The 26,771-nt window shown below is 44.2% G+C and overlaps 1 protein-coding gene across 1 annotated transcript in view; it reads left to right on the forward strand.

Moving 5' to 3' along the window:
- LOC142943761 (inactive phospholipase C-like protein 2) overlaps positions 1-26,771 on the forward strand; it is a 65,778-nt gene that overhangs the window by 26,664 nt on the left and 12,343 nt on the right. The window contains exons 2-4 of the mRNA XM_076085458.1: positions 9,770-12,256; positions 18,415-18,618; positions 22,313-22,388. Of these exons, the coding sequence (XP_075941573.1) occupies positions 9,770-12,256; positions 18,415-18,618; positions 22,313-22,388 (2,767 nt within the window). The remainder of the gene's footprint in view (positions 1-9,769; positions 12,257-18,414; positions 18,619-22,312; positions 22,389-26,771) is intronic.

Genomic DNA, 26,771 nt, shown 5'->3' on the forward strand with positions numbered 1-26,771 from the left:
TCGCTGCATTGCAGGCGGCAGTCAAGGTTATGCCTGTGCGGCCGCATTGTCGGCCTGAAGTATTGAGGATGCCGGGGCACAGAGTGCGAGAGACAACGATTGAGCTTCGGGAAACTTGTGGCCTCGTTGTCCTGCAATGCTTTCATTTATAGCCACGGAGCCTTCATGCTCAGACTTGCAAATCCCATATTGACGCCTTCAATAGCACTTGATGTTTCTGGGGCTTTAAAAAAAAACACATTTTGCTTCTTTTTTTTCCGGCTGCACAGATAACATCTCTCTTATTTTCCTCTTTCTCGCAGAGTTGCCTCTAATCTTTTGGCAGGCTGTCATTTCATACGAGCATTGTGTCTGAGGTGGAGGGTAAATGCCGCGGAGATGTGTGGCACATGGACTGGCAGGGGTGACATTTGTTGTTCATCAGCCTCCTGCTCATCCTCAGCTCCCCGCTGTCTGGCTGTGATAAACATGTCAGTCTCTCAGCCACGCCGCAACACAACACTGAGGACCGCAGGCTGTATATAATCGGTGCTTCAGAGACGTCCCGTGCAAAAGTTTCGTTGGAAGTGGATCAGAGGAAGGCCACATCTGGTAGCGTTGCACGTAAGAGCCACTGCAACATTCTCACTTCCTGTTGAAAGTGAGCTGTAGCCTTACATAGACACAGACACTGTGTGTGTGTGTGCGTGTGCGTGTGGTGTGTGTGCATGTACCCATAAGAATTCCTCTGGCTTTCCCTTTTGCTCCGCCGGAAGCTCAGGCAGATGATTCAATGCGAGCGCTGCCCCTGTCAGATGTTATTGAGCAAGTGATAGATCATTTCCCACAGGGTAGAAACATTCAGCGCACCGCTAGTCTTACCTTAATTATTTCCCAGTATCAATCTTATCTCTTTATTGGCGCTATCTATCTATCTATATATATATATATATATATATATATAAATATATATATATATATATAAATATATATATATATATAAATATGTAGAGAAAGAGAGAGTAAGACACTAAAATTTTAATAATTCAGGCACCAAGAGACACAAAGATTGAGTGACAGTGAGAAAGCGAGAGAGCAAACAATAGTGAGAGAGTGGAAGGACAAGCATTAAAGAGAAGGGGGAGGACTGACGAGCTCTCCTGTGCTAACTACTATCCTTTCGTAGCTCATCATCGGGTGTTGCGCAAACACATTTTAATGTCACACTCCACACCCTCCACATCTTTGGCAAACACGGCCAAAGATCTGGTGGGGAAATGAGAAAACACTGTGGTAATGAATGTAATGAGAGGAATGCTTTGAGATCAGACATCACTGTTTAATTAAAGCAATGCAGACCACGAGGGAGTGTTAAACATAGTTATATCTGATAGGAGTCGATGAGTGCCTCCAGTAGAGCTAGCTGTGAGGGACTTGGCACACAGCGAGGCTGTTGTCGGATACAAAGCCTGCATCTCCAATTCTATCGACTTTCATTTGTGTTGGAACGATACACAGTTGTTCATGGGCTGTGAAATTCAATGAGTCTTTTGCTCGTGGAAAACAATCACCAAAGCCTCATGTATGATGTTCAAACTGACATAACTGGACTCCCTCGCCCAAAGCTGCAAGAGTTCAGAGCATGCTATTCCTTTTATTATAAATGTTTAGATTATTTCTCAGGGCATTTCATGCCTTTATATTAAGTATGCACGATATGGATTTTTTTGTTTAGCGGATAAGATAACCGATAAGTCGTTTATGCACACCTGAGAGTAAGAAAGACAAAGATGTAGTGAGCAAAGACGGATGATTTAATATTCCATCGCTCTGACCTAACCAAGTCTAACTGACATCCCTATTGTTAACACAACAATAATAAAAAAAACAGTTTGGACTCTTCACATGTTAATTCATTCTCTCTAGTAAAGTATATCAAAGAAACATGTTTCGCATATGACTCTGATACTGTGAAAAACGTCTTCACCTGCAACGGCAGCTTTGGCTCTCTAGTCAGCATACTGCTCTTCCTCTCCTGCTTCTCCTGCTTCTCCTGCTTCTCCTTCTCCTTCTCATGTGGTATGCACCTATACCACTTGACTATTGTGTCGCCCAGAGCATCTAATTCCTATTAGACAACATAGGCTCAGCTTGTTACTCCGGATAAAATGTAATTGTTTTAATAGTCGTTTCTGTGAACAGGAAGTAACTAATCCATGCCTCAAAGCAAGAATGCTAAACTAATTCCTATACAGAAGCTAGCACTAATCCCCAGACCTCTCTTGGCACTTTTCTGCCTTCTGTATTAAAAGATTAAAGTTATTTCAAAAATATTCCAACTACTTGTTATCACTGTCACTCTCCCAGATTAAAACACCAATGTGCAAAGGTCCCGTGTGCAGCTTTAAGTAGCGAAAACCTTTGGATGCTTTAGGAGTTAAAGATTGTGTGTGCACTGAGTGTGCCATTTTATGTATAACAGTTTTATCCAAAGTTCCCCCACGGTGCCATGGGCGCATGAATTTGCAGATGTATGGGTGTCTCCAGTGAGAATTGAACCCTGTAATCTCGGCAGATTCTGTTCCGGAACGCTCAGACACAGTAGCTGAATGGGGTCACAGAAGATGTGACACAGAAAACATTAATATGAGCTAATAAAACAACCTTCAAACAGCTAAACCTGGGAAAACAGTGGAGACTGTAAGGGAATCCCGGGGCAAACAAACCCCTTCCCGTGTCTCCCCCCCTCCCCATATACGAGGATTGTTTTGTTATTATTGACCTGACATACACACAAAAACTAAGAGTGACCGAGAGCTGAGATTGACAGCGGACACCTTGCCTACCGAAGAGGATGACCACAGACTGACAAGACAGGAAGTTGACATTGAAGAAATCCTGAAGTGGATGTGACTTGACCCTGAAAGAAAAGAGTCTCTCTCTCTCTCTCTCTCTCTCTCTCTCTCTCTCTCTCTCTCTCTCTCTCTCTCTCTCTCTCTCTCTCTCTCTCTCTCTCTCTCTCTCTCTCTCTCTCTGCCTCTCCCCCTCATGCTTAGCAACAAGCATGCCCACATGAACACGCTCAAACTCACCTGTAATGAGCTTACGCAATAGGTTTTGCAGGAAATAATTGGCCCCATTGGGGATGGCAGGCGATGAGGAAAGCAGCTGGGGAGAACGAGTTCGGTGTGATGGAGGAGCCACAAGAGAGCTCAACATTGGTGCGCATTTCGAATGTGCGATGAACTCGAAAGGTGCGATCAGAATTCATGACCAAACTTGTAGACGTGCCATTACTGAATGTCTTGTGTGATCGCATGACCAGTGCGGATAAATGGACTCCTAATCACAAATGCTGTGTGACTGAATTATCAGCGGGACTTGCGGCACTTGGTGCTTTTTTTCTGTGGTTCCAGAGCTCGATGGCATTGACTTCCACTCTCTCTGCGGGCCGGTAAATAGTGAGGCTGCCTGGTGCTCTTTAGCTTTTTCAGAGTTCTCTCAGGGAATTCCACTTATTATCCGAGCACGGGAAGCATTTTAACAACAGAACCAGGGCTTTAAATTCAAGGTAACGGTGGTACACAATGGACCACCTGGAAGAAAATGTGTACTCGAACAAACACATTATGTTTGCGTTCTGCGAAACTTGCAAAGATTCTGCGATGACTTGCATGATGCGGCGCTGAGGGTACCGTGAGAATTAAAGCAGTCGCCCACATGAGAGATTACACTGACAAATGGTGACAGGCCCCACTTCTCTCTCCCCCTGACTCTCTTTCCCTCATCTGTCTCTCTTTATTCTCTCCATCCCTCCCTCGCCTCTCCTATTTCCAAAATATGTCTTCTATTCAGAGATGCTTTATGAGCATGACAGAAAACAATGCCGTGTTGCCGAGGCAAAACATTGTATTTATCTCTGCATCCCTCTCCTTCTCTCTCTTTTATCCCTCCTGTGACAATTTAGTTTTCCAATTTGATTTAATTTGCTTTATTGGCATTGAGGTTGCACAGCATCGCAAAAACATCTTAACAAATTAAGTTAGCATTAAGCTCATTAAACTTGCTCTCAATTTCTGTTAATCGCTCCTTCTATCTGTTCTTCATGCACGCAATCTTAGCATACATCCACCTTACCCCTCTCTCTCTCTCTCTTTCATTCTCTCTCTATGGATGACTCTTTTAGAGGCTGAATTATGTCTGCCCTAAGCTGTGGCAGGATTCAGATGTCAGTTTGTGTAACCATCTTGGATGTTGAATGTGTGGTGCCTTGGGGTAATGGTGGGCAGCCCAGACTTGAGGAAGGGAAGGAAAGGGGGGGGGTGTTCTGACCATGACCTCCCACCTACCTCATCCAAGCACACTGGGCCACAGCACAGCTGTGAAATCCTTCCAGCCAAAAGGCCGAACTCCTTGGCTCTTCACGTCTAGAGCCTCTGCAGGGAGCGATGCTGGGTTTGTTCCCAAAATAGAAAATATACATAATTGTCAGATCGCCTCTACTTGTTAATTTGGCTTGTTCATTCCTCATTCATCACTTGTTGCATTGTCTCTTTTGTTGCATGTAACATTTTGGAAAGCTAAAATGTTCGAGAGGATTCAAGGAAAACACCTAAATAAAAACACTGCACACTTTAAACATTCAAATAGCAGTGCTTTTGCAATAACGCTCGCCAGGTTGCCTTTGGCTGCCAATTGACCCTTCGCTAAGTCCCGCTCCTCGAGCGCAGACTAGCCAATCACATCGGCCAGCTCTGACCAGGGTCCGACAACTGACCGTTTTGAGATTTTCTTAATATTGATACTCGTTACCTGGAGAGGTTGGAAGGAGATACACGTTCGATATACAACATAACAACCTGTCGAGCCAACATTTACCGTCCGTTAAAACATCATTAACTAGTGTAAACTTTTCTATGCTACGCTAGCTACTGAAGGTATACTGAATGTATACGCATTCTGCATTTGCTTTTTAATAATTCTAGCAATGAATAGTGAAAATAATAACACGTAAACATTGCTTCATTTTTCATACAGACGGGCAACACTTACAAGATCGACGGCTACTACGATGAAACTCTTCAATCTGATAATTAGGGGAGAAGATATTTTTTCCTTGACTGTAATATCAGAAATGGAAAAAGTAATTAGTTACACAAATTAACACAGGGCTCCTTGACGGTAACGCTTCCTTGACGGTAACGCTTTACCATCAAAACGCAGGAACCGGGTGTCTTTGTGGTGTGTGTTGGATTTCTTAGTGTTTGACATGTTAATATGTGCATTTCATGTGTAATGTGGCATAGCTGTGACTATTTGTCTGTCAGGGTGTTCTATACGTGTATAGACATTGATCCTATCCCCCCAGCAAACATCCAGGCAAACACAACAAACATACTGTGACTCACATCTCGGAGAGCACGTCATCAAGTGGGCTCTGCTCCGCATGCTCTGTCTGCATTCTCCATTACCCACGCTCCCCTTTTGCCTTATTCACTGATTGACATTGCACACACACACACAAATGACACAGTAGCTCTATGGGCAAGAGGAACTGAGCCGTGCCTGACTACTTTCTGCATACCCCTTTTTGGAGATGAGATACGATATGATAGGAGCAGGGGTAGCGAGTGGCAGGCAGCCAGCCGAGCCGTGACGACGAGGTGGGATGGTTTGAGGTTTGGTGGGATGGGGGGGGGGGGGGAGTGGGCCGGTGGGTAGTGAAAGAAGCAGTATGTCCTGGCTCCCACAGGAAGACCTTTAGGAGAGAGATCAATCCTCCATGAGTTCAAAAACAGGTTCAGGGGCTCAGTACGATATTGTATTTTTCAGTCCGAGAGAGAGAGAACGTAGTAGTTAGTTTTGCTTGTGCTTTCTGACACAACAAGCGATCAGGCGGCAGAGGAAGCCCTCGGGGGTATTTGTTGGGGTGCTTGTGTTGCACCCACACAAACACACACACCCTCCGGAGATGAAGCAGGCATTAGTTTTGATGGTGCTGCATTCCAGGACACAGCAGGCCGGGGAGTACAGGAAAGATGCTATAAACATAACATTGGAAAGATAATGATTATAGAATTACACAAAGATAGGTTTTTTAAAAAAATATCTTGTCAATTGTTCCCTGCAGTACCATTTTAAAGAGTTATTATTATGCAATACTCCACTCAGTGGGGCACTGCCGTGTAACAGGCAACCTGGGAGCTCATCTTGCATTAATTGCCTCCCTGGTCATTTTTTGTCCAAGTCCAAGTCAACATCAAGTCTAAATAGGCTCACTGTATTCTGCCCCTAAAAATGGATGTACTAGAACGTTACTCGGGGTAACAATAAAATATTGCTAACATTGTAAGTAATAATAACCTAAAATTACACTGGGTAACCTACTATAATTTATCACATCCCTTTAGTCTCTTAAACTCAGAGATGCTCACAAGTCTCTGCCCAGGAGTGAAGTTGAACCATGTTGTACTGCTTACGGCGCCCAGCATCAGGGTGTGACAAAAGATGATGTTGGGGGACTTGTCTCACAGCCTGCCCCGCGCCCGGCTGCTTCACCCTTCCATCAGGGAGTGTTTGACCCAGCCCGGGGCGACCAGCGTCACCACAGGAGAGGGCATGGGGGAGGTGTGGAGGACTACCAAAATACCCCCACATCACTGCAGCAACAGGCAGCCAAGCCAGAAGCACTTAAGCACACACACACACACACACACTCACACACACACACCCACATCTACACACACACTCACAAACTACTGACATCTTTACCAGGAAAAACCCCAGGGGCTGAGAGAGGTGAGAGAGTGCAACAGAAGCGCAGCCAATCAAGGGAAAAAACATGGCCGCATGTTAGAAAATACAGAGGCAGAAATAAAATAATTGTTGGAAGGTCATTTAAATTTTCACAAAATTATGATTTAAAATGTTTTTTTTTTTTTTTTGTTTATCTTTTTTGGCCCTGACCTTTGTTTTTAAGCATACACTGTACATCCGCAACACACATATCATTACCCAGACCAGTGATTAGTCATTTACCTCTAGATCACCAGCCTTATGATTCTGCATTTAATTTGTGTGTGACGTAACCCCTAACAGACACATTTTGCCTACTTGGTTTTGATTGAGAGGCTGGAGCTGGCCAGTGTGTCATCCTACCTCGCTGTCCAGCCAATTGTAACAGCATGTTAATGAAACACAAGATTACCCTTTGCACCCTTTGACCCTAAAGAAGGCCTGGAAACAATCAGACAAGAACAGATCTCCCCCTCTTGCCACTTGCTCAGTCTGCTTTCTGTCTCACAGAGCTCTCTTCACATATCCCCAATACCCCAGTCAATGTAGACGTCCATCTGACTGATTTTTGCAAACAGCAGAAGAGCAAACCAGACGAGAGACCAACTGTGTTTTGGGACTGCTTTTAAAAATAGGATAGAGTTGTTCACTTGTAGTTTTCTCTCTTATGATGCGAAAAAAAGCAGGCTAGTGAAATACAACAGCAGGACGTTTAGGTTGAAATGTGATCTCTTTATTACGGCCTCCAGATTTATCTTCCTCCACAAGCTCTACGATGTGTTGGGGGCGGATGATTTATTGGAGGAATCAAGAGCATGACAAAATGAGACAAAGATAGGATTAGCGTCAATGCGGTGGTCTGTCTGCCTCTCATGAGAATTGGTCGACAAGTTCTTTACACTCCAAGGTTACCTCTGTGAACGAGTTGGAGTTGTGTTATCCTCCAGCTGAACCAACAATTCCCCTCCTTACCCTCACAGTCTTGGCAACGGCACATGTAATACCATGTGCCCGGGCGCCGTGACATAGGCTCTCACAACAATTGCATGCAAATACTTTATTGAGGGAGAGAAAAGTAAAAGCCTGAATAACTGTATTTTAACATAGTAAGCATCCCTTATGACCTGGGTGGTCCCAGCAACATTGGGCCACAGCACACCATCTGGTGTCAGACCAGTGGGGGCCACTGACTAGAATGTCCAAAAGGTATTTACAGCCACATTAAAGAATGATTCAAGCGTCTCTTTTACAGATTACAGATTTGTAAAATATGATATTGAGTACTTAAGTGCAGGTTAAAGACATAGAGGTCGTAAAACGAGAGCGATGATCGTGTCATATCTTCGGCTTTGCATCAAGCGGTGGTCATTAATCGTGATGACGTGCCGGCTGTCATCTGGCTCGGACCGTCGGGTAGAAGATGGATGGTCCTGAGGGATTTCACTGGGACTAAAGTTGAACCATGCTCAGGGGAGATCTATCAGACCTGTATAGGCAGTCGCTGTCCTGGAGGGAAGACATACTGACTCCTCTGTAGCCCTGGGGTCCTCTGCCCTTTCTAGCTTTTCTTTCTTCAAACTAAAAAACAATCAACAGCCATGTGGAGAACTAAGATTTGGTGACTTTGGTTACATTTTTTTCACATTGGAGGTTTTGCAAGTAATCACGCATTACCACTGACACGTGACTGTGCAACTAGATGTTTTCCTGAAGTTCTTTTAAAGAAAATTTGTCCTCTTTTTGAGTTTCAACAAGGACAGTCTCAAAGGCTTTGTGCCTAGATTTTTTAATATGCAACAGTAATTTGTGGATTGCTTTCGTTTTGATTTTGCTGTACTGTTCTATGTGGTATGCATTATTCAACAAGCCTGTTTTACAAGCCCTCAACCAGGCCATCTGCATTCAGGCTATCTATCTAACCACAGCCTTCTGTAGAAATAGGGCAGTTCTGTCTGTCTGCTTTCTGCCAGCTAGGCTCACAACCTAAAAGCTGCAAGAGTTCAGCCATGCCATGGCAGGTGGTGTGTGTGATGCATCTGTTTTAGTATTTTCACATGTTTGGCTTTTGCCTTGGTTGTAGAGCTTCCAAAGACATTTCACATTTCAATGTCTTTGCAATTGGTTGGCAAGAAATGTATTTATGAGAGGTTGCCCACAGAATGAATAATTAACCACATCTCAGTTGCAGTTATAATGTCACTTGAAACGGATTTGAAAGCCCTTAAATTTGTTTGAGAGATTAAACCATTGTGACTTGAGCCAAGCCAAAATTGTTTTTGTACAGTTTTGTACCCTATCATTACAGCAAGCAGCCCTGTTTTAAAAAGAAACAGACCTCATGCATTACAGTATATTAAGCTCTGTCTCAAGGGGAAACCCCAGAAGTTACTCTGCCTTCACGTGAAGTTGTGCAATTCAAAACATGAGCTGAATAATTAGACAAGGAGATGTGAATTTTAAATTAACATATAATTATCTCTGAGGCTATTGGCATGTCATTAATATATTACAAAAAGTAAAGATTGTTTTTTGCCATTGAAATGTCAAAGAAGACCCCTCATCATACCCATCCACCACTGTGTCCCATCTCCATTGAATGGGCTCCAGCATATTGGCTCCACTGCTGGGGAGAAAAAGAAGATTTCCATTAGGCTTTTGATAACTAGGTGTTTAATGGCAACTCGTTAATATAATCTGTCATGTTTATGCATTCAGCAGCTCAATACAGTTTACTTATGTTTACTTGTGTTTAGATTTAAGAATTCCCTTTTAGGATTAAATGTGCATATATCTATCTAGGTGTCGAGCCACTCTGTGATGAAATGACTAACTCGGTCTTTGTCTCCTTTCTCCTCTTCTATACATTGTAATCTCACTGTAGTGTTCACTACTGTTCAGATACAATATACAAAGATGGAGATCAGACACAATGTGTAACCAAGAAATCTTTCTCTACCCCAACCCCCCCCCCCCCCCCCCCCCATTCTGTTTACAGGATTGTTCCAAACAGAGGCAAGTGAGGAAGAAAACGGTGTCCTTCAGCTCAATGCCAAGTGACCGCAAAATCAGCAGCACAGCTGCTTGCATGGCCTTCATGATGGAGGGTTGTGAGATGAAGAAAGTGCGCTCCAACTCACGCATGTACAACCGTTACTTTCTGCTTGATCCAGACATGCACTGGCTCCGTTGGGAGCCATCCAAGAAAGATTCAGAGAAGGCCAAACTGGAGATCAAGGGCATTAAGGAGGTCCGATTGGGAAAGAAAACCCCAGTTCTACGCAGCAATGGTCTCTCAGATCAGTTCCCTGATGAATGCGCCTTCTCAATCATCTATGGGGATAACTATGAGTCCTTAGATTTGGTAGCCAGTACAGCAGATGTTGTCAGCACCTGGGTGATGGGCCTGAGGTATCTGGTGTCTTATGGCCGGCACACCGTGGACATGGTGGAACCCAGCCAACCGAGTCTTCGAACGTCTTGGATTGGCTCAGTGTTTGAGCTAGCCGATATGGAAAAGGATGGACACATAGACCTGTTCAGGGCCACCCAGATAATCAAGGGGCTCAACCCTGGAATGAAAGAGTCGAGGATAGAGCTGAAGTTCAAGGAACTCCAAAAATCTAAAGACCAATACGGTGAGGCAATTAACATGGACACCTTTGTGGAGGCCTACTGTGAGCTCTGCACACGACCAGAGATCTTCTTCCTACTGGTACAGTTCTCCAGTAACAAGGAGTATCTGGACAGTAAAGATCTGATGCTCTTTGTAGATGTGGAGCAAGGTGTGGAAAGTGTAACAGAGGACATGTGCAGAGACATTGTTCAGAAATTTGAGCCCTCCGCTGAAGGTAGGGAGAGGGCCTACCTCACCATTGATGGCTTTACACACTACCTCCTCTCCTCGGAATGCCACATCTTTGACCCCCAGCACAAACGTGTGTGCCAGGATATGGCCCAGCCTCTGTCCCACTACTACATCAACGCGTCCCATAATGCCTCTCTTCTGGAAGATCATTTTTGGGGTTCGTCGGACATCAGCAGCTACATCCGAGCTCTAAGAATGGGCTGTCGCAGCATTGAGGTCATTGTATGGGACGGCCGTGATAATGAACCAGTGGTGTATGTGGGTAGTTCTGTCGCCTCACATCTTGCTCTCTCTAAAGTCCTGGATATCATAAACCAGTATGCTTTTGAGAGCTCGGAGTATCCCCTGATTCTCTGCTTAGTGACCCATTGCTGCGTTCCCCAGCAAAGGGTCATGGCACAACATATGAAGAAGATTCTTGGAGACAAGCTGTTCATTGAACCCCCCAACAAGGAGGAAAACTACCTACCCTCCCCTGAGAAACTTAAAGGTAAAATCCTCATCAAGGGCAAGAGGCTTCCGCCCAACTGTACTGACGCTGAGGGTGATGTGACAGATGAGGAGGAGGGTCTGGAAATGTCTCGAAGAGTGGGAGCTGATGAGAAGGACCAGCTAAATGGCTTAGGTTACAGAAGACTCAGACTGTGCCGGGAGCTCTCTGATCTTGTATCTCTCTGCAAGTCAGTCCAGTTTAGGGACTTTGAGATCTCAAAGAGAGACCAAAAATACTGGGAGATTTGCTCCTTCAATGAGGTAGATGCAAATAGGTTTGCCAATGAGTTCCCAGAGGAATTTGTCTATTATAACAAGCGCTTTCTCTCCAGGGTATATCCCACACCTATGAGAATTGATGCCAGCAACATGAATCCCCAGGATTTCTGGAAGTGTGGCTGCCAGATTGTGGCCATGAACTACCAGACGCCAGGCCTGATGATGGATCTTAACCTAGGCTGGTTCAGGCAGAATGGCAACTGTGGGTATGTTTTGCGTCCAGCCATCATGAGGGAGGAGGTGTCCTACTTCAGTGCCAATGCTCGGGACTCGCTGCCAGGTGTATCGGCTCAGCTTCTTCACATCAAGATCATCAGTGGGCAGAATCTGCCAAAGCCTCGCGGCTCTGCAGCTAAGGGTGATGTGGTGGAGCCCTACATATATGTCGAGATCCACGGTATCCCAGCTGACTGTGCTGAGCAAAGAACCAAGACCGTGTCCCAGAATGGCGACAACCCTATTTTTGATGAGAGTTTTGAATTCCAGATCAATTTACCGGAACTTGCAGTACTGCGCTTTGTGGTGCTGGATGACGATTACATTGGAGATGAGTTCATTGGCCAGTACACCATCCCATTTGAGTGCCTACAGCCAGGCTATAGACATGTCCCCCTACAATCTCTGACGGGAGAGTTCCTACCCAACACCACTCTGTTTGTCCACGTAGCCATCACCAACAGACGGGGAGGAGGAAAGGCACATAAGAGGGGTCTTTCTGTCAGGAAGGGTAGGAAGGCCCGGGAGTACACCACCACCAAGACCACGGGGATCAAAGTAGTCGACGAGCTCTTCAGAGCTTCCACCCAGCCCCTCAGGGAGGCTGCTGACCTCAGAGAAAATGTGCAGGTAAGAAACTAGATACTTTTTTTATGAAACATAATCACAAAATCTAAGATGTTGATCACATAGATATAATACAATAGAGGCAAAATTGCTTCATAGCTCATGGGTTAACCATCCGCCAGCTTACCTGGGTATTGTTTACAATCGCTACTAATGGCAGCTAGTGGTTGTCAGCTGTTCCGCACCTGATTGCTTTACCAGAAGGTCCAAAGAGACCAGGGGAGGTCGGCATCATTTTTGACATAAATTGACATTGCTATACCATTATGAGGTTTATGAATAGTGTAATCATTAATGAGGAACAAGTTGCAATACTGTAAAACTCTTCAAGATGTTTAAAATGAAGATTAGTAACCATGATGTACTGTATATTTGGCTGATGACCAGTAGCAGAAGCATTCCAGTGTATGTGTCATTTTGTTTGTATTGACTGAAGGGTGTGATATGAAACTTGTTCCTTTAGAGGGCCAGGCTTTTGTCTTTTCTGACAGCTAACATTAAAGTGCTGTTAACTGTTGACACAACTCCATCAACAAAGCTTTTTCAACCAAGGGAAAAATGTTTTAATAGAATTGTTTGTAAAAAACTGATAAGAAATTAAAAACAATTTATTGTTATTGTGCTTCTTAAAATGTATGCACAAGTGCTTTGACAATCAAGTAACCCAACAAGATTACTTGTATAATTCTCTAAAAATCAAAAAAAGAACAGGCTGCCTCACTGAAACGATATGGTGGTAGGTAGGCAAATGTGATTACTGATTCTCTTTTCTAATTTCTTTGTGCTGTAGTAGCCGATCCTGGAAGGATGCAGCAAAATGAAATGTATAATGTTTCTCTATAAGGAGACATACAGCTAGACGGACTCATGTGTATTCCTCCAGAAGCTAATATACCACACAATTTTGTATTTATCAGGTCATAAATACCACGGTCTGTCCATCTGTCTTCAGTAAGCGGTAACCTCAGTCTAATGGCACAGCAAACAAAAGACCAGACCAAACTAAATAAGCAGAGATGTGATTAGAGATCCTGTGGCATGCTGTCATACATTTTTCTGTTGTGGAAATAGGACATTATTTTCCTCTCCAAGACCTCCAAGAAATTGGTTTCTGTTTTGGGAAAAGTGATCCTGTAATTTTAGAGGCAGTAACATTAGAGCCTGAATGGGATAAGCAGAAGAAAATTTCAGGAAAAACATTGGAAATAAGAGTGTGATTACAAACAAATTATGAACAATTCTGACCAAAGTGTTTCCTCGCTAGGTAAAAGATTATAATATTTGGCCCAATCCAAGTTGCTTGTTTGAATAATCTAAATTAGTGACAAATTGAATACCTAAGCAGTTTGTCATGATTGGGTCCTTGTCTTCTCTCGGGTGTGATTCAGGATGGTAAAATTTAATGAATAAGACATGTAATATGACTTACTGTGAAGACAGTACTGTTGACACAGCCTTATCAAACATGTCCTAACGTTTGTAAAACTACAATTAACAAATTGATGGTACATATTTGATAATCAACGATTACATTTAACAGCTGACACTGACTCTGTTCTGTAGCTTTGAATTATCTCTCACAACATATGGCTTTGGTAAGGAATCTGAAGGCATATACAAAAAATGGCAGTTTATGATTGGATGTGAATCGGTGTCTTTTAACCCGATCAAACAACACAGGCACCACGGCCGCTCCCCAAGCCACAATATCCTCAGGTTTGTAATGTACATTTTTAAATGTAGAAAAAAACGGTCGGTTGTGAAAGCTTTGTAGAGGCCAGCTGTGTGGAGCCTGGTGCCTTTAATCTGAAGGAAGCTGGAGGGCAGAAGTGGGGGCTGCAGCCAACAACCCACAAGGCAACAACAAGGCCAATCCTGGAGGCTTCCCCACCTCTGACTTGAAGCCAAGATTAGACGTTAACGCGAGGAAAATAAATACCTTTGGCACTCACAAAGATCCCTGATCTCACGGCATATACAACCTTGGCCATTAAAGCACAGCACACATACTGTCAGAAGCGTTATATCATCTCACTAAGCTCTTTTAAGACTCCCTTTGTCCTGAAACGGCCAAGCTTCCAGGTGGTCTGCTTTAAATAATGACAGAGAGTGTGTTTGTCTGTCTTTAGCCCGAGCGAGCCCCAAATGGGGTTCTCGGGCTCAGAACCCCTCAAAATCAAATGCGGAAAATAGCATGATTATTAGCCAGTAGTGTGGACGTGGCTACTTTTTTTTTTGGATGAAACAGCAACGTATGGACAACAACATCATATAAGTCACTTCTTATACACTCCAAACACAACTATAGGCTACTCATATAAGCATAAAAAAATCGTGGCATAAAAGCACCAAATCCGGGCCAGAAATCGGCGTTATGAGTACCGCAAATCAATGTTTGTACCCTCATGCTAACGGCTACCAAGTCATGCAATGCATTTAATAGCATTAGCACACGTGGCGGAACACGTAACTAACTTCTGTTTTCCGATCCGTATAAACACTGGACAGTTGTGAGTGATCAAACGTACCTTCGTGCTGCACTCCGCCGAAAAAAATCGTAGGTATGCGCCCAAGTTTTATGAAAAATATGGATAATAACGTCGCAGAATTTCCGTTCCAAAGCTGTAGTCCTTGTTGCCAACTGCATACTGTTGACTTCCGACTTGTTTCCAGAATAAGAGCGGTCAAGCAGGCTTGGGCGAGTGGTCAGACTGCCTGCGACCGGAAATTTCCGCCGGGGTACACGCGTCACTTCTGGCAACTTTATTGCTTGAAACTTTTGCCGATCACCACCAAACTCGACAGAGGTCTTCCTGAGACTCTGACGCGTCGAAGGAGGGGTTATTTTTTGAAATCGACCGAGGATAGGCTGAGATCCAGCCACATACACACACATGAACTGAGAAAATCCTACAGATGACAGCCAAAACTGGCTCTGATGATGTTATGAATATGAATATGATTCCTATTATCTGTATTTGGATGTATTGAATCATATGAGTGATAAAGAAAGTGAAATATATAGTTATATAGTGTATAAAAGTACAATGTAAGAGCTGCAACAGCTGGTTCGAAAATGATGACCTCGCCTGACCGCTTTGTACTAAAACCTCTTATTATTCACTTTATTCCACTTTATTCCACTTTAACCTTTTTTTAATAACTACTGATCAGTTATGCTATGACTTGGGAAAGTTTTAGGGAGCTAGCTGCATTATTTCAATAACCTTTTATCAATGAAAGTGCATTTTTTCCAGGCGAAGCTGAATATTTTCAATTTCAGCTGTGTAATGTCTTATTTTACTATATTAACCAGCAACATATACACAATATTACCTATCTAAACTATCTCACAGGTGTTGTGATCTGATTATATCAACAAAAATTATTAAAATCGACCTTGTAGTTACAGAACTATGGTCAGTTTTGTAGGGCTATGCATTTTCGCTCAGAGACCTCAAAAACGGCTCCGGGCTCGCTCGGGCTAAAGAAGTTAAAGTGTCTGAGAACATCCATGAACATTGACCAGTGGGCAGATATGATAAGTTGCCATGTTTTGTATTTGGATCTCGGCAGGAAATCAATTATTTCTGTGGGTGACTTGAATTAAGTCTTTTCCAAAGTGCTGATGCCCATGAATCTTAAGTGTTGGTGGAGGTGGAGGAGAGCTGCTAGCCTGGAGTGTCCTTTTATTTGCTGAACAGTGTGTGTGTGTGTGTGTGTGTGTGTGTGTGTGTGTGTGTGTGTGTGTGTGCGCGTGTGCAATCATAGGCACAATGACCACCACTCAATTCTGTGGACCAGAGAGAAGCGGAGATGTACACAGATTGAAGCAGAAAGAGAGAGAGAGAGAGAGAGGGGGGGGGGGGTACAAACAGAAACAAAGGCAGTGTTGTAACCGGACACAGAGCTCTCGTTTGGGGAATGTTAGAAGGGGAGTAAAGTGGGGGAAGGGAGTAATTAAAAACCCACCCTCTCATTGGTGTTTTTTAGGTGGTTTTTTTTGCACCATGGCGAGGAAACAGTTTAGCTTTTATTGCACAACAATTACTGAAAAAAACATTCACGCATGTGGTCCCATGCACACATGCGTGGAATAATACAAAGCGTAATGAATGCTAATAGCTGTGACTCAGACCACACTGAGACATAAACACATGCAGTCACACACATGCTTCTAGCTCTCACACACCAGGTTTAATCTAGCGCCCCAGTCCCGCTTCCACCGTTGTGTTTCTTCCCCTGGCTGTGCTCAATGGGCCAAGAGGTGTTAACTGTGGCTGAGGCACAGCATACAGATTTCGACTGCGTCCCCTGGCCACCCTCTCCGTCTACAGAAAGGCCGGGCCCCGCAGTGACAGCACATCCTCTGGGATAGGGGGTGGTTGGGGGGGGGGGGGGTTTTTCCTTGAGGTCTAGCCCAGGGAGACAGCTGGTTCCCACACGGCAGAGTGCCGAGTGTGTCGACGGATTCCCAAGTACCAACACTGGCACTTTTATTCTCTCTCACGCTCTCTTACCTGCCTTGTGTTTTGAATGATTCATGGTTTTATTTATTTATCTTTATTTTATCAGGAATATTCCCCATCGAGATTCAGAATCTCTTTCAAAAGTATTGGCCGAGACGGAAGCATAAAAAGTCACATAAAATAACAAGATCTTCAGTTTTCAACACTTTGCGGTCCTTTGAGACTGCTCTTTTGAACTCCTTCTCTTTCTCTGTCCCGTTCTCTTCTCCCGCCTCGCTTTGTCAAACTCTCCTTTTTTGGCTGCGTTAAAACCAAGTTAACGAATGGGGTGCCGTGTGAAAAACAGTGGTCCTGGTTTGGTTGCTTAAATTCCCATGCCGGCAGAAGAATGATATGCTGTGAGAGGCAGTTGCCTGGTTGCTGGGGCTGCAAAGCCTTTGAACCCGGACGTGCAGAAACTCTGGTTTCGGTGGACTAGAAAACAGGCTGGCTGCTCAAAAACTGCATCGATTCTATTGCGAGAGTTTGAACAAAGGATCAAATTGGAGGAAAAAAATGACACTGTTCACCAATTTCAGGTTGATATAAGGCATCAGAGGATGGCTGTGCAGAAATCTTACTAGGCGGTAAATCAAGAACCAAGTTCTGTTTTTTGTATTGGTTCTAAATCTCAGAACATGACAACTTAGGTTTTTGTTTGGAGATCACTGAAGGTGTACGAACCGAAGTTATCGGAAAGGTTTGACAAGTGATATCGGCATATTTTGTCACTTTCTTTTGTGACACATTACATTTATTTGGTCGACGCGTCCCATACAATTGGAGCAATGTTGGGTTCAGTGTCTCCACACATGTGGAGAGGAGGAGCACTAACTTTGTGATTGATGGCAGAACCGCGCTAAATGAACTACAGCTGCCCCTGATGGAAAACAAAGACTTGCTAACAGTACTAGATTAAATAAACAGGACATGTTTAGATGGCGTTCTTTATTTATCTATAGCAGCAGAGAGCCAAAATGGTCGATGGTCCACGTAGAAACACGATCGTAAGGAGAAGAATGCTTTGGTCATTACTTAATTTTGCTAGTTTTACGTTAGATATTTGCAGCATGAGAAGAAAGATAAATGTGAAGAAAAGGGCGAACAAAGAGGAGGAGGAATTTAGAAAGAGAGTGACGAGTGACTGAATGTTCATATCCTTCAGGCTGGTCAGACGTTTGGCCCCCGAGCCTCTGGGCTGTTAACTGAGCAGACTGACGTTATGGAAACCTGATAGTTTTACTGACACCAAGACAAACACTCTGTTATCTTATCTCGTTTCTGGCCTGAGGGGAGTGTCACAATCCCGCTCATTAAATCTCCTCACTCGAGGTCGTATGCATAAAGTGGCTGCAATATTTGCCATTTAATCAGGACTACAATCACCTCATTTGCCAAGCACGTAACTGTACATTAATTTGTCTTAGTTGCTTTAGTTACTTTGGTGCTGTAGGGACAGCTAAGAGGTTCAGAGCACAAGGATGTATTTATTTAATTATGCTGGTGATTAATGCTTCTTCCCAGAGCGTTTTAGAAACATTTAATAAATAAAAACTAAATTGTAACAAATGCAGCATACAGTCGATTATTTTCAGCTATGCCTTTTTATGTGTTCACACCCAAATCCTTCATTGCGGTTGTTTTCTCTCCCAGAATGCCATGGTGTCCTTCAAGGAGCTCTGCGGCCTGACCCCGGCGGCCAACATGAAGCAGTGTATCCTGACTGTGTCCACCTGGCTGATGAACAGCGAGCGGTCACTGAGGGTAACCGTGGACCTGAGCGAGACCTACCCCACCATGGAGGCTCAGGGTCCTGTGCCTGAGCTGCTGCGCAAAGTGTTCAACGCCTATGACACGGTAAGAACCCTGCACACACGCGAACGAGCGCACGCGACGCTGTCGGGCAAACAGAAATGCTCACACTGCTGTTGTGTACACATTAGAGCAATCTTTTGAACAAACAGTTGTCAGAAATTAAACTACAAATTCAGTACACGCGCATATTTGTCTTTATACAGTGTTCATGTGAGACAATAACAATCTTATTACAGTGCGTAACCTCTCTTTGAACATGTACTTCAGGGAAAGATAAAATGTCAAAGCACTCAGGCATTTAAGTATGATAACATAACTGCTCTGTGCAGATCTTCATGGGTGCTGCGCTTACAAAAGTAAAACAGAACAATAAACAGAGAGGAGTGGTGGTTTGCTTCCTCCCTTAATGCTAGTTTGCACATCATTTGATTCAAGCATCCACACACAGCTGGATGTGTTTTACAAGGCCTCTGAACATGGCTAAAACTATAAGATTGTCAAGCTGCAGATACTCATTGTATAATTTCACGTGTCCCTCACCATCCCGCCTCCTCAGAACACTGCACTTTCCACCACTTGACATTGGCACGGCCCGGGGGGTGGGGGGGTGGGGGTGGGGTGGGTTGAAGGACTCTGTCTGCAATTAGTTATCACCCGCTGCTTCCTCTTCCCTCCTGCGAGGCTTTGGTGGGGAGCTGGTGAAGTGGGTCATGAGCGAGGAACACGGTTGTTGCGTCCACGGCTGCTCGGGTCGTCTGCGCTCCTGCTGCTGACACCTACAGGAGTGCACTGACATCAGGAACGACGCAGCGAGCGGCTCCAAAATAGAATCTGCTTGGACTTTTATGAGGCCTCGCACCAGGCAGGAGGTTTGGGACTGTCAGAGCAACTCTCACGCTCCAGTCCACAAAAAAAAACCTTTTTAGGGGACAGGCAGGAAAGCAGACCCAGACTCCACATTTCAGAGTTCAGAGAACTTTCATTCGCAGGCTTTTAACATCAAACATTTTTTGTCATGACCCAAAAATGTCATCTCCCTTTCTCTGAACCATATATGGTTCTTTTGCTTGTCCCCATAGAATAAACCTTTTTGGTTCCTGATAGGACCTTTTATAAAGGTTCCACCTGGAACCCTTTCAGAGTGTCCTACCTAGAACCCAACATAAAGGGTTATACCTAGAGCCATCTGTGAACCACCCAGAACCCTATATGAGAGGTCGTACAGAGAATCCTTCCACCCAGAACCCTCTTTGGAGAATCTATCCTGGTCCTCCCCACCTTCTAAGGATGCTAGCAAAAACCCAACCAGGGGGTTCTACTGAGAACTCTTTTATGTTCCAAGGGTTTCATCTAGAACCCACTAAAGGTTCCTCTTGAGCAGCGACGGGACGATAGGAAAAACACTTCGAATACGTTGATCGGGTGAGTTTCTATTATCGGGATAATCACAAATCACGAATATCAGGTGAGTTGAAAAAGCTGTCTAGCTTGCTATCATAGAGAAGTGATTTAAAATACAGAAAGTATAATGTAAGAAATAACAGACTCACACAATGTTGCAATTTTTGCAATTTTATTCATGCGTCGCATTCACAACAAAGTTTTTGCAGAAGTAAATGGTTCTGGGAAGACCCTCAGCCCCAGAAAGAACCTTTTTGGAACCGTTATTCCCAAGAGAGCACCAGTGGTTAGCAGTTTTCAAAGGTGATTATAGCCTGAGGACCTAATAACATGTTGTACGTACATTAACCTGTGGTCTTGTCCTGATGCTTGGTCTGGTCAGCTGAGAGTTTGTGTTTGCTTCCCAGAGGGCGGCCTGTTGCCACACTCCCTGCTCAAGAACAGAGGATCCAATGTGTTTTCTGTATGTGTGTGTGTGTGAGAGAGAGTGTAAACGCATGTGACTTCATGGCTGCCAAAACCCAGCCATTAACTGTAGGATATCAGTGTACGGTCCGTGTCCTCAGTCACCCTCATGAGGGCCGCTGCCAGTCAGCGTTGTAACCCTCAGCTGAACAAAGCACACTGGAACTCTGTCTCCAGCTCATAGCTGTACGTTTATTTATACGTCCTCCTTCATTGACTGCACTCACCATTAAGAAGAAATTGACCCAAGATGCTTGAACACAACAAAGGCATTGTGCACTACCATTAATTCTGTGTTCATACTGATGGTGTTTTTTAAATTATTTTTATGCCTCTGCGCCAGCGACAGCCGTGGACAGAGGAGTTATGTTTATGAGTTCTCCGTGACACAAACTATTTGGACTCAAGGTTGAACTGAAAACTGAAGAATTTGGTGGTCAAAAGTCACAGTGACTTCACAAAAATTGTTTTTGGACATAACCCAAGAATTGAGAGCAAAAATGTCAGATAGGATGTGAATAAAAGTTGTCTCACTCAGAGCTCTCAACGAAGACAGAAATCTCCAACAATAGAGGCCGAGGTGCCACTTTCAAGACCAGAATGCAGTGCGGCTTCAAGACACGTTGCATTCAGGAGTCTTTCTTGCCGCTGTTGGAAAGATTTGCTCTCAGTCTTATACTTTCACTATTGCTAAAATTCTCACCTACGCATACAACTCACACTGCTCACAGACCTTTGGGGGGTTGGTGAAGAAATTATTGGAAATGTAGAGTCATCAAATACTTCATATATTAGGCATCACGTTTTCCTTTAGTTTCTTATCTTAAACTGTCCCCTTAAATGAAGGGACTGTCCAAAATGAGGTCATTGTTTTTTACGAAACAGTTTGCACTCATACCAGTTCTCATAAAGATAGCAAAACAAGGAGAGGCATGCACATGCACAGACAGTATGAGAGTCCACTTCCTGTCTCCCTGCCGACAAGGAGTGTGAAACTTCATTAGCTTCCTCCTCCGTGCTGCAGGGCTGGTCCAGCTGCTCCTCCTCAGCCCGTGGGATGATGTTTATGGCTCAAACCTTATTGGTCAGATGCAAAAGTAGAGGTGATAATAAGGCAGTTTCACCTCTGCCACTCTTGATACCAGTGTGGCACAAATACATGTGTGATTTCAATGCAGATGTTCAGAGGCAGAACCAACCGTTTATGCCAAGTATGTTGACACATATTGCATAAGGAATTTGAGTCTGAGTAGCTCTAAATGTACTTTTCTTTTGATGGACTTACCATTTAATCGACTAATTGTTGCATCTCTAATGAATAATAAGTTACCCCACGACAGAGGTGGTTTGAGAGGATAGGTACAGTTTATATAATCCGCTGTATTAGGTGAGAGGCCACAGAAGAAGCTTGTTTGGAAAGCAAATCTTTAAGCCCTCTTGCTTTTTGAAAGCCTATATTTACAGTTAAACACTGGAGTTATAAGGCTGCAATACTAAACAGACTGCTTATAGCTTAGCTTTTCACATGAATTGTATCTAGCTTACTTTTGTACTGGAAATCTGAGCACATGACACGGGTTACATGACAGCTACGCTCCTCTGATTGGGTTAAAAATGGTACGTTAGTGTGCCTGTTAACTAAGCTAAGTTAAGTGTTTAGCCCAAATACTTGCTGTTGAGGGGATCACATCTGTTAGGTTATAGCCTAACAATGGGACAAGGTAACACCTCTCAGCAATTTATATGAAGGGTTTCCCTCTTCTCTGAACACAAACCTTCTTATACTTTACGTTGACGGTCCCCAGTGTCTGTCTGGGTATGATGCTGAGATGTGATGCAAATTAAGCGCACGCCTTCTTTTGTCTTCCAGATGATCCAAACCAGCAGAACACTGATCGAGTCGGCCGACGTCGTCTACTCCAAGCTCACACAAGCACAACGGGCAGGTAGGCTGCGTTATGGGATGAGTTTAACATTCCAGTCCATCCTCTACGCCTTCTACACAGCAGAGCATGTTGAGCACAACCGGATGTGTTATCCAAGCTATATATATATATATATATATATAAATGAAACAAAGCAGGATACGTATGCTACTGCGATGAAAATGACTGTATTAGACACAAGTTACTTGCATGTTTCTTTAATTTTAACAAGAAAAATACGACACAAACACAGTATCCAGCTGCTGCAGCAGCGTCTCCATCAACACCAACAGCAGTGGCTGCTGTCGATAGAACAGGCCATCATCGGTGAGTCAGCACCGAGTAGTTATCATGTCAGTGGGCAGGTGAAAACAATCAGCCAGCCACACAAACAAAAGGCTACAGGAGAAAAGAGGACAGAGCGCGTAAACATCAGTCGAGAGTAGGAGAGTGTTAGTGATGTCAGGTTGGAGGGATTGCAAAACTAGAGAAGGTAGGATGGAATTGAAGCGTTTCGTCCGTTTAAGCGTTTTTGAAAAGGGTGCTCGATGTAAGAGGTCCGGCCTTATTAGGGGTGAGGACAAAATTCAGCCTAATAAGATCGTAAGGAGAGAATCTGCTTCGAATCAAGAAAATCCTGTGGCTTGTCTTCTCCAGCCTCTTTTTCATTCAGCACTAATTGTTACTCATTTGCGTCGCTTCTCTGCTACGCAGCAGTGCCTCTGCTGAAGAGCTCCTCAAATGGGAGCGCATAGTTTGAATACTGACGTCTTCATTCTGCATGTTAATACCTCCTTATTCCTTCCGCAGGCAACCAAAGACATAACTGAGACTAATGAAACCTACAGATTCAGGCTAGTTTGTAATGGCTGGTGTCGACATGGAAAGCCATTTGTTGTCTGTTGTCTGTTGTTGTGTATGATGAACACAAAGTAGATGCTCACTCACTGGCTCATGCCAACCCAATATCCTGAGGCCGATAAGCCAATTTAAGCCCGCTATGCCCAGCATAACTCCCTGGTGTCACACAGAGGCAGACATATGCTTCACTCGGCCCCCACCACAACATGACAAGCTGATATTGGTGTTGCGCAATTACCCAGGGATGTAGGTTGAACGCTGTGGCTTCCATCTCAGAGTTGTCCCCCTGGCTCTGAGCTTCCCCAGCCCAGAGCTGGAAGCATCTTCAAAGGCGATGACTGCAGAGTTAAGCAGATCCTAAAACCCCCCCCCCACACAACCACAGCCACACTCACAGCAAGTCGTCAGTAGCTGGATACAGGAGGCTGACGCTCAGCTTTACTGCTGCAGTCGGGTGAAAAAAATGACACATTTTCCGGAGCTACAGTAAGAAAATCAACCTTGTTTTGTGCCTCGGCAAGCATGCTTGTTTAAAGTAATTCATTTTCGAAAAAGGTCCTCAAAAGCCCAGCGGTTGAAGCATTTTCTCAAAGAGCGTGTAATCCTAACAATCCAATTGAAGTGAAAACATGGAAATTCCTAAATTTGGAGTTACAAGGGTTTTTTTGTTATTGTAAGTGCAGCATTATGCAAGAACGATACAATGAGTCAGAGGGTGGGAGTGACGGCCCTGAGGGGCCTCAGCTGCATGCCAAACATAGCACTGTCCCTATCGCCCGCTCTCCCCTGCCCCCAGCGCAAACACACATGCCTCAATCCGAACCGCCGGCAATCATAAATGTACATAACTGCCTTGTCCTGTTCATTCATGCTTCTCAAATCAAAATTGAGAAATAACAATTCTAAACTTTTAATGAAATGTAAACCTTGTTGACCTGAGGGAATGTAAAGTAAGGTTGTTCAGAATACAGAGCTGATACAACATACTGTACATTCATAACCACAGAAGCAAATATAAATGTGTATGTGTGTTTGCAATGAACTGAATATCAATTAGGAGGATTTCAAGATAGGAAAAAATGCTTGATTGGGAAATTATGATGCTTGACACTGCCTCCGAAAGTCAACATTTTTAGATCTGCTTTAATAATCTCTCCCCCCCCCCCCCCCTCGTTAATAAAGTAATTACTTTCCGATATTAATGCGGTCACTTCTGTCCCGCTCCTCCTCTCAGCATGCTCTTTGTCCCCTCCATCTGCTTCCTGTCTCATCGGGTCCCTGTCGTCTGTGCATCTGATGCTTGCTTTTGGTCGCAACTATGCAGAATTCTTTCATAATGGTCCATCGAGTTTGAAGTCTAGTTCTGACTGTACGGTTTAGTGCGAATGGGAAAGGAAATGCATCACTGCAGCCATATTATCACAGTAATGCTAGCCTAGAGATGTGATACTGTTCAGTGTGAAGATAATTTAAAATGTGCTTAAACTTGACCTTCATGGTGCCGAATATGTGAGGGTTGAGCTACTTCAATCTAATCAGTGGATCTAATGAAATGCTGTACAGACTCACCTGTCTCCGAGCAAAAACAAAAACACATTCTGCCTCAATGGGCGTTCTCCCTCTTTCTGTCATCTTTGTCTTGTTTAGCATGTGTCTCAGTTCATTATAAGCATTTTAGAGAGAGAGAGAGAGAGAGAGAGAGAGAGAGAGAGAGAGAGAGAGCGAGCTTCATCTCCATTGTAATGGCTGGCAAAGCATGAATTTACCTCTTTTGATAGACTGACGAGCACTGAATGCACCCTTCAGAAGCCATCTCGTAAGCCATATGATTATGTAGAGACTGAGCATGACAATAGCAACGGCCTGAAAACAGAGAATCAGAGAGTGGAGGGCATACGACATTTGCATGGAATTGAAGGTTTTGGCCCTTTTGATTGATCCGGAAGCCAAAAGGCATAATTTTGGTGTAATGGCTGTGTGGGAAGTGGAAAAAGAGGACAGGCTGTGAGCATTGGAGAGATAATTTGGGACGGGTTAGGGTGTGTGTGTGTGTGTGTGTGTGTGTGTGTGTGTGTGTCCACGCTGCACCTAAATTAAAGGCTTTTGATTGGCTCTGACACGTTTGCCCTACCACCATTAAAAGTGTGCTCTGCTCATCAGCAAACCGCCACAATCACAATGACGCGCAGGCTGCAGTCTGAAGTGAGCGACTTCAACTAACCTCTTACCTCCTAAATCGTGGAATGGGTGTCACGTTGGCGGTTTCACCGCCCATACAGCGGGCGATGAGAAGCAGCGATGGGGGACAGTTTTGGGTTACTACTTACATCCCTCCTCCCTCTCCTCTTTCCTTCCTGTGTTCCGTTTACGCCCAGTCATTATTGCAGATAATCAGTTTAATTTGGGCCATGAAGCTGACGTGTTGATGAGGATGGAGAGGTGCTGGATGATTCTCTCCCCCCCTCTCCCCCCTCCCCTGGGCCATCTCCCACACCCCGCTAATAGGGAACCAGATAGACAGCTGATGCACACTCTGGCACCTCCACTGTGTGTTTGTGTCTGTCTACACTGGCTTATGTGTCTGTATGCATATCTAATCTGTTTGTGTATGAAGAGAACAACTCACACTCAGTCTGCTTTGCTAGCCTTTGCTCCACAGCTTCTAAAAGGATTTTCTCAGCAGTCTCTGACACATTTCAAACTAAAGAACATCACGATTGACGAGAGTGCAGACATCCTTTTATTCATAATGACGGATATAGCTCCCGTAGTGGATTTTCTGCCCATATAATTTGATCAGTTTGGATGACTAGCACAGCTCCAGTCTGCAGTCCGAGTGCACAGCGCTCGGAGAGCAGAGGCAGGTAGGCCTGCTGCATACAGACTTGCAGCGAGAGCACACAGGGAGCAAGATGCCTGAATATTTTATATCGGTTTAGAATTCGATTTCATCACAATTCGATCGGTTAAAGTGATAGTACCTTTAGAGGAGTCGCTCATAACACGATACATACCAATGGCTGTAGCCCCGCATCCCGCCTTGAACCAGGCGCAAACTCGCTGTATGAGTTTGGAAGCTGCTGCCTTCCTGCAAGCCTGACCGTGCTTATTTATTGATGCTCCCTTCCCATGCAGAGATCTCTCTCTCCTCTATCTGACCACTGCGATTTTGTTGGTATGATTTGACTCCATGTAGACTCCATTACCATGGAAATCCAAAGGGATAAAGACATCTCCCGCACTTTATCATCCCCGGCTTTGCGCTGTCATTTCCCGTGAAAATATTCCCTTCTCTATTTGCAATGGTGATATTCTGTCAGGCCTCTGCGGTGTGTATGACTTGATAAATTAATAAAAACGCTGATCTGTATTTATCTCCTCCTCACCCTGTTTTCCATCTTTGTTTTTCATCATTCTGTTTGATTTTATTATCTCTGCCTGTAGCTGTCTCCATTGCTGTGCATGTGTATCTGGAGCATAAGAGGTTCTGCTGCAGTACTCATTACAAAGGCAAAAAAAGGAACGTTGTGTTCTATGCAGAGA

This window comes from Anarhichas minor, unplaced genomic scaffold (assembly GCF_050575085.1).
Source record: "Anarhichas minor isolate MPS153535 unplaced genomic scaffold, ASM5057508v1 ptg000007l, whole genome shotgun sequence".
Classification (NCBI taxonomy): Eukaryota; Metazoa; Chordata; class Actinopteri; order Perciformes; family Anarhichadidae; genus Anarhichas; species Anarhichas minor.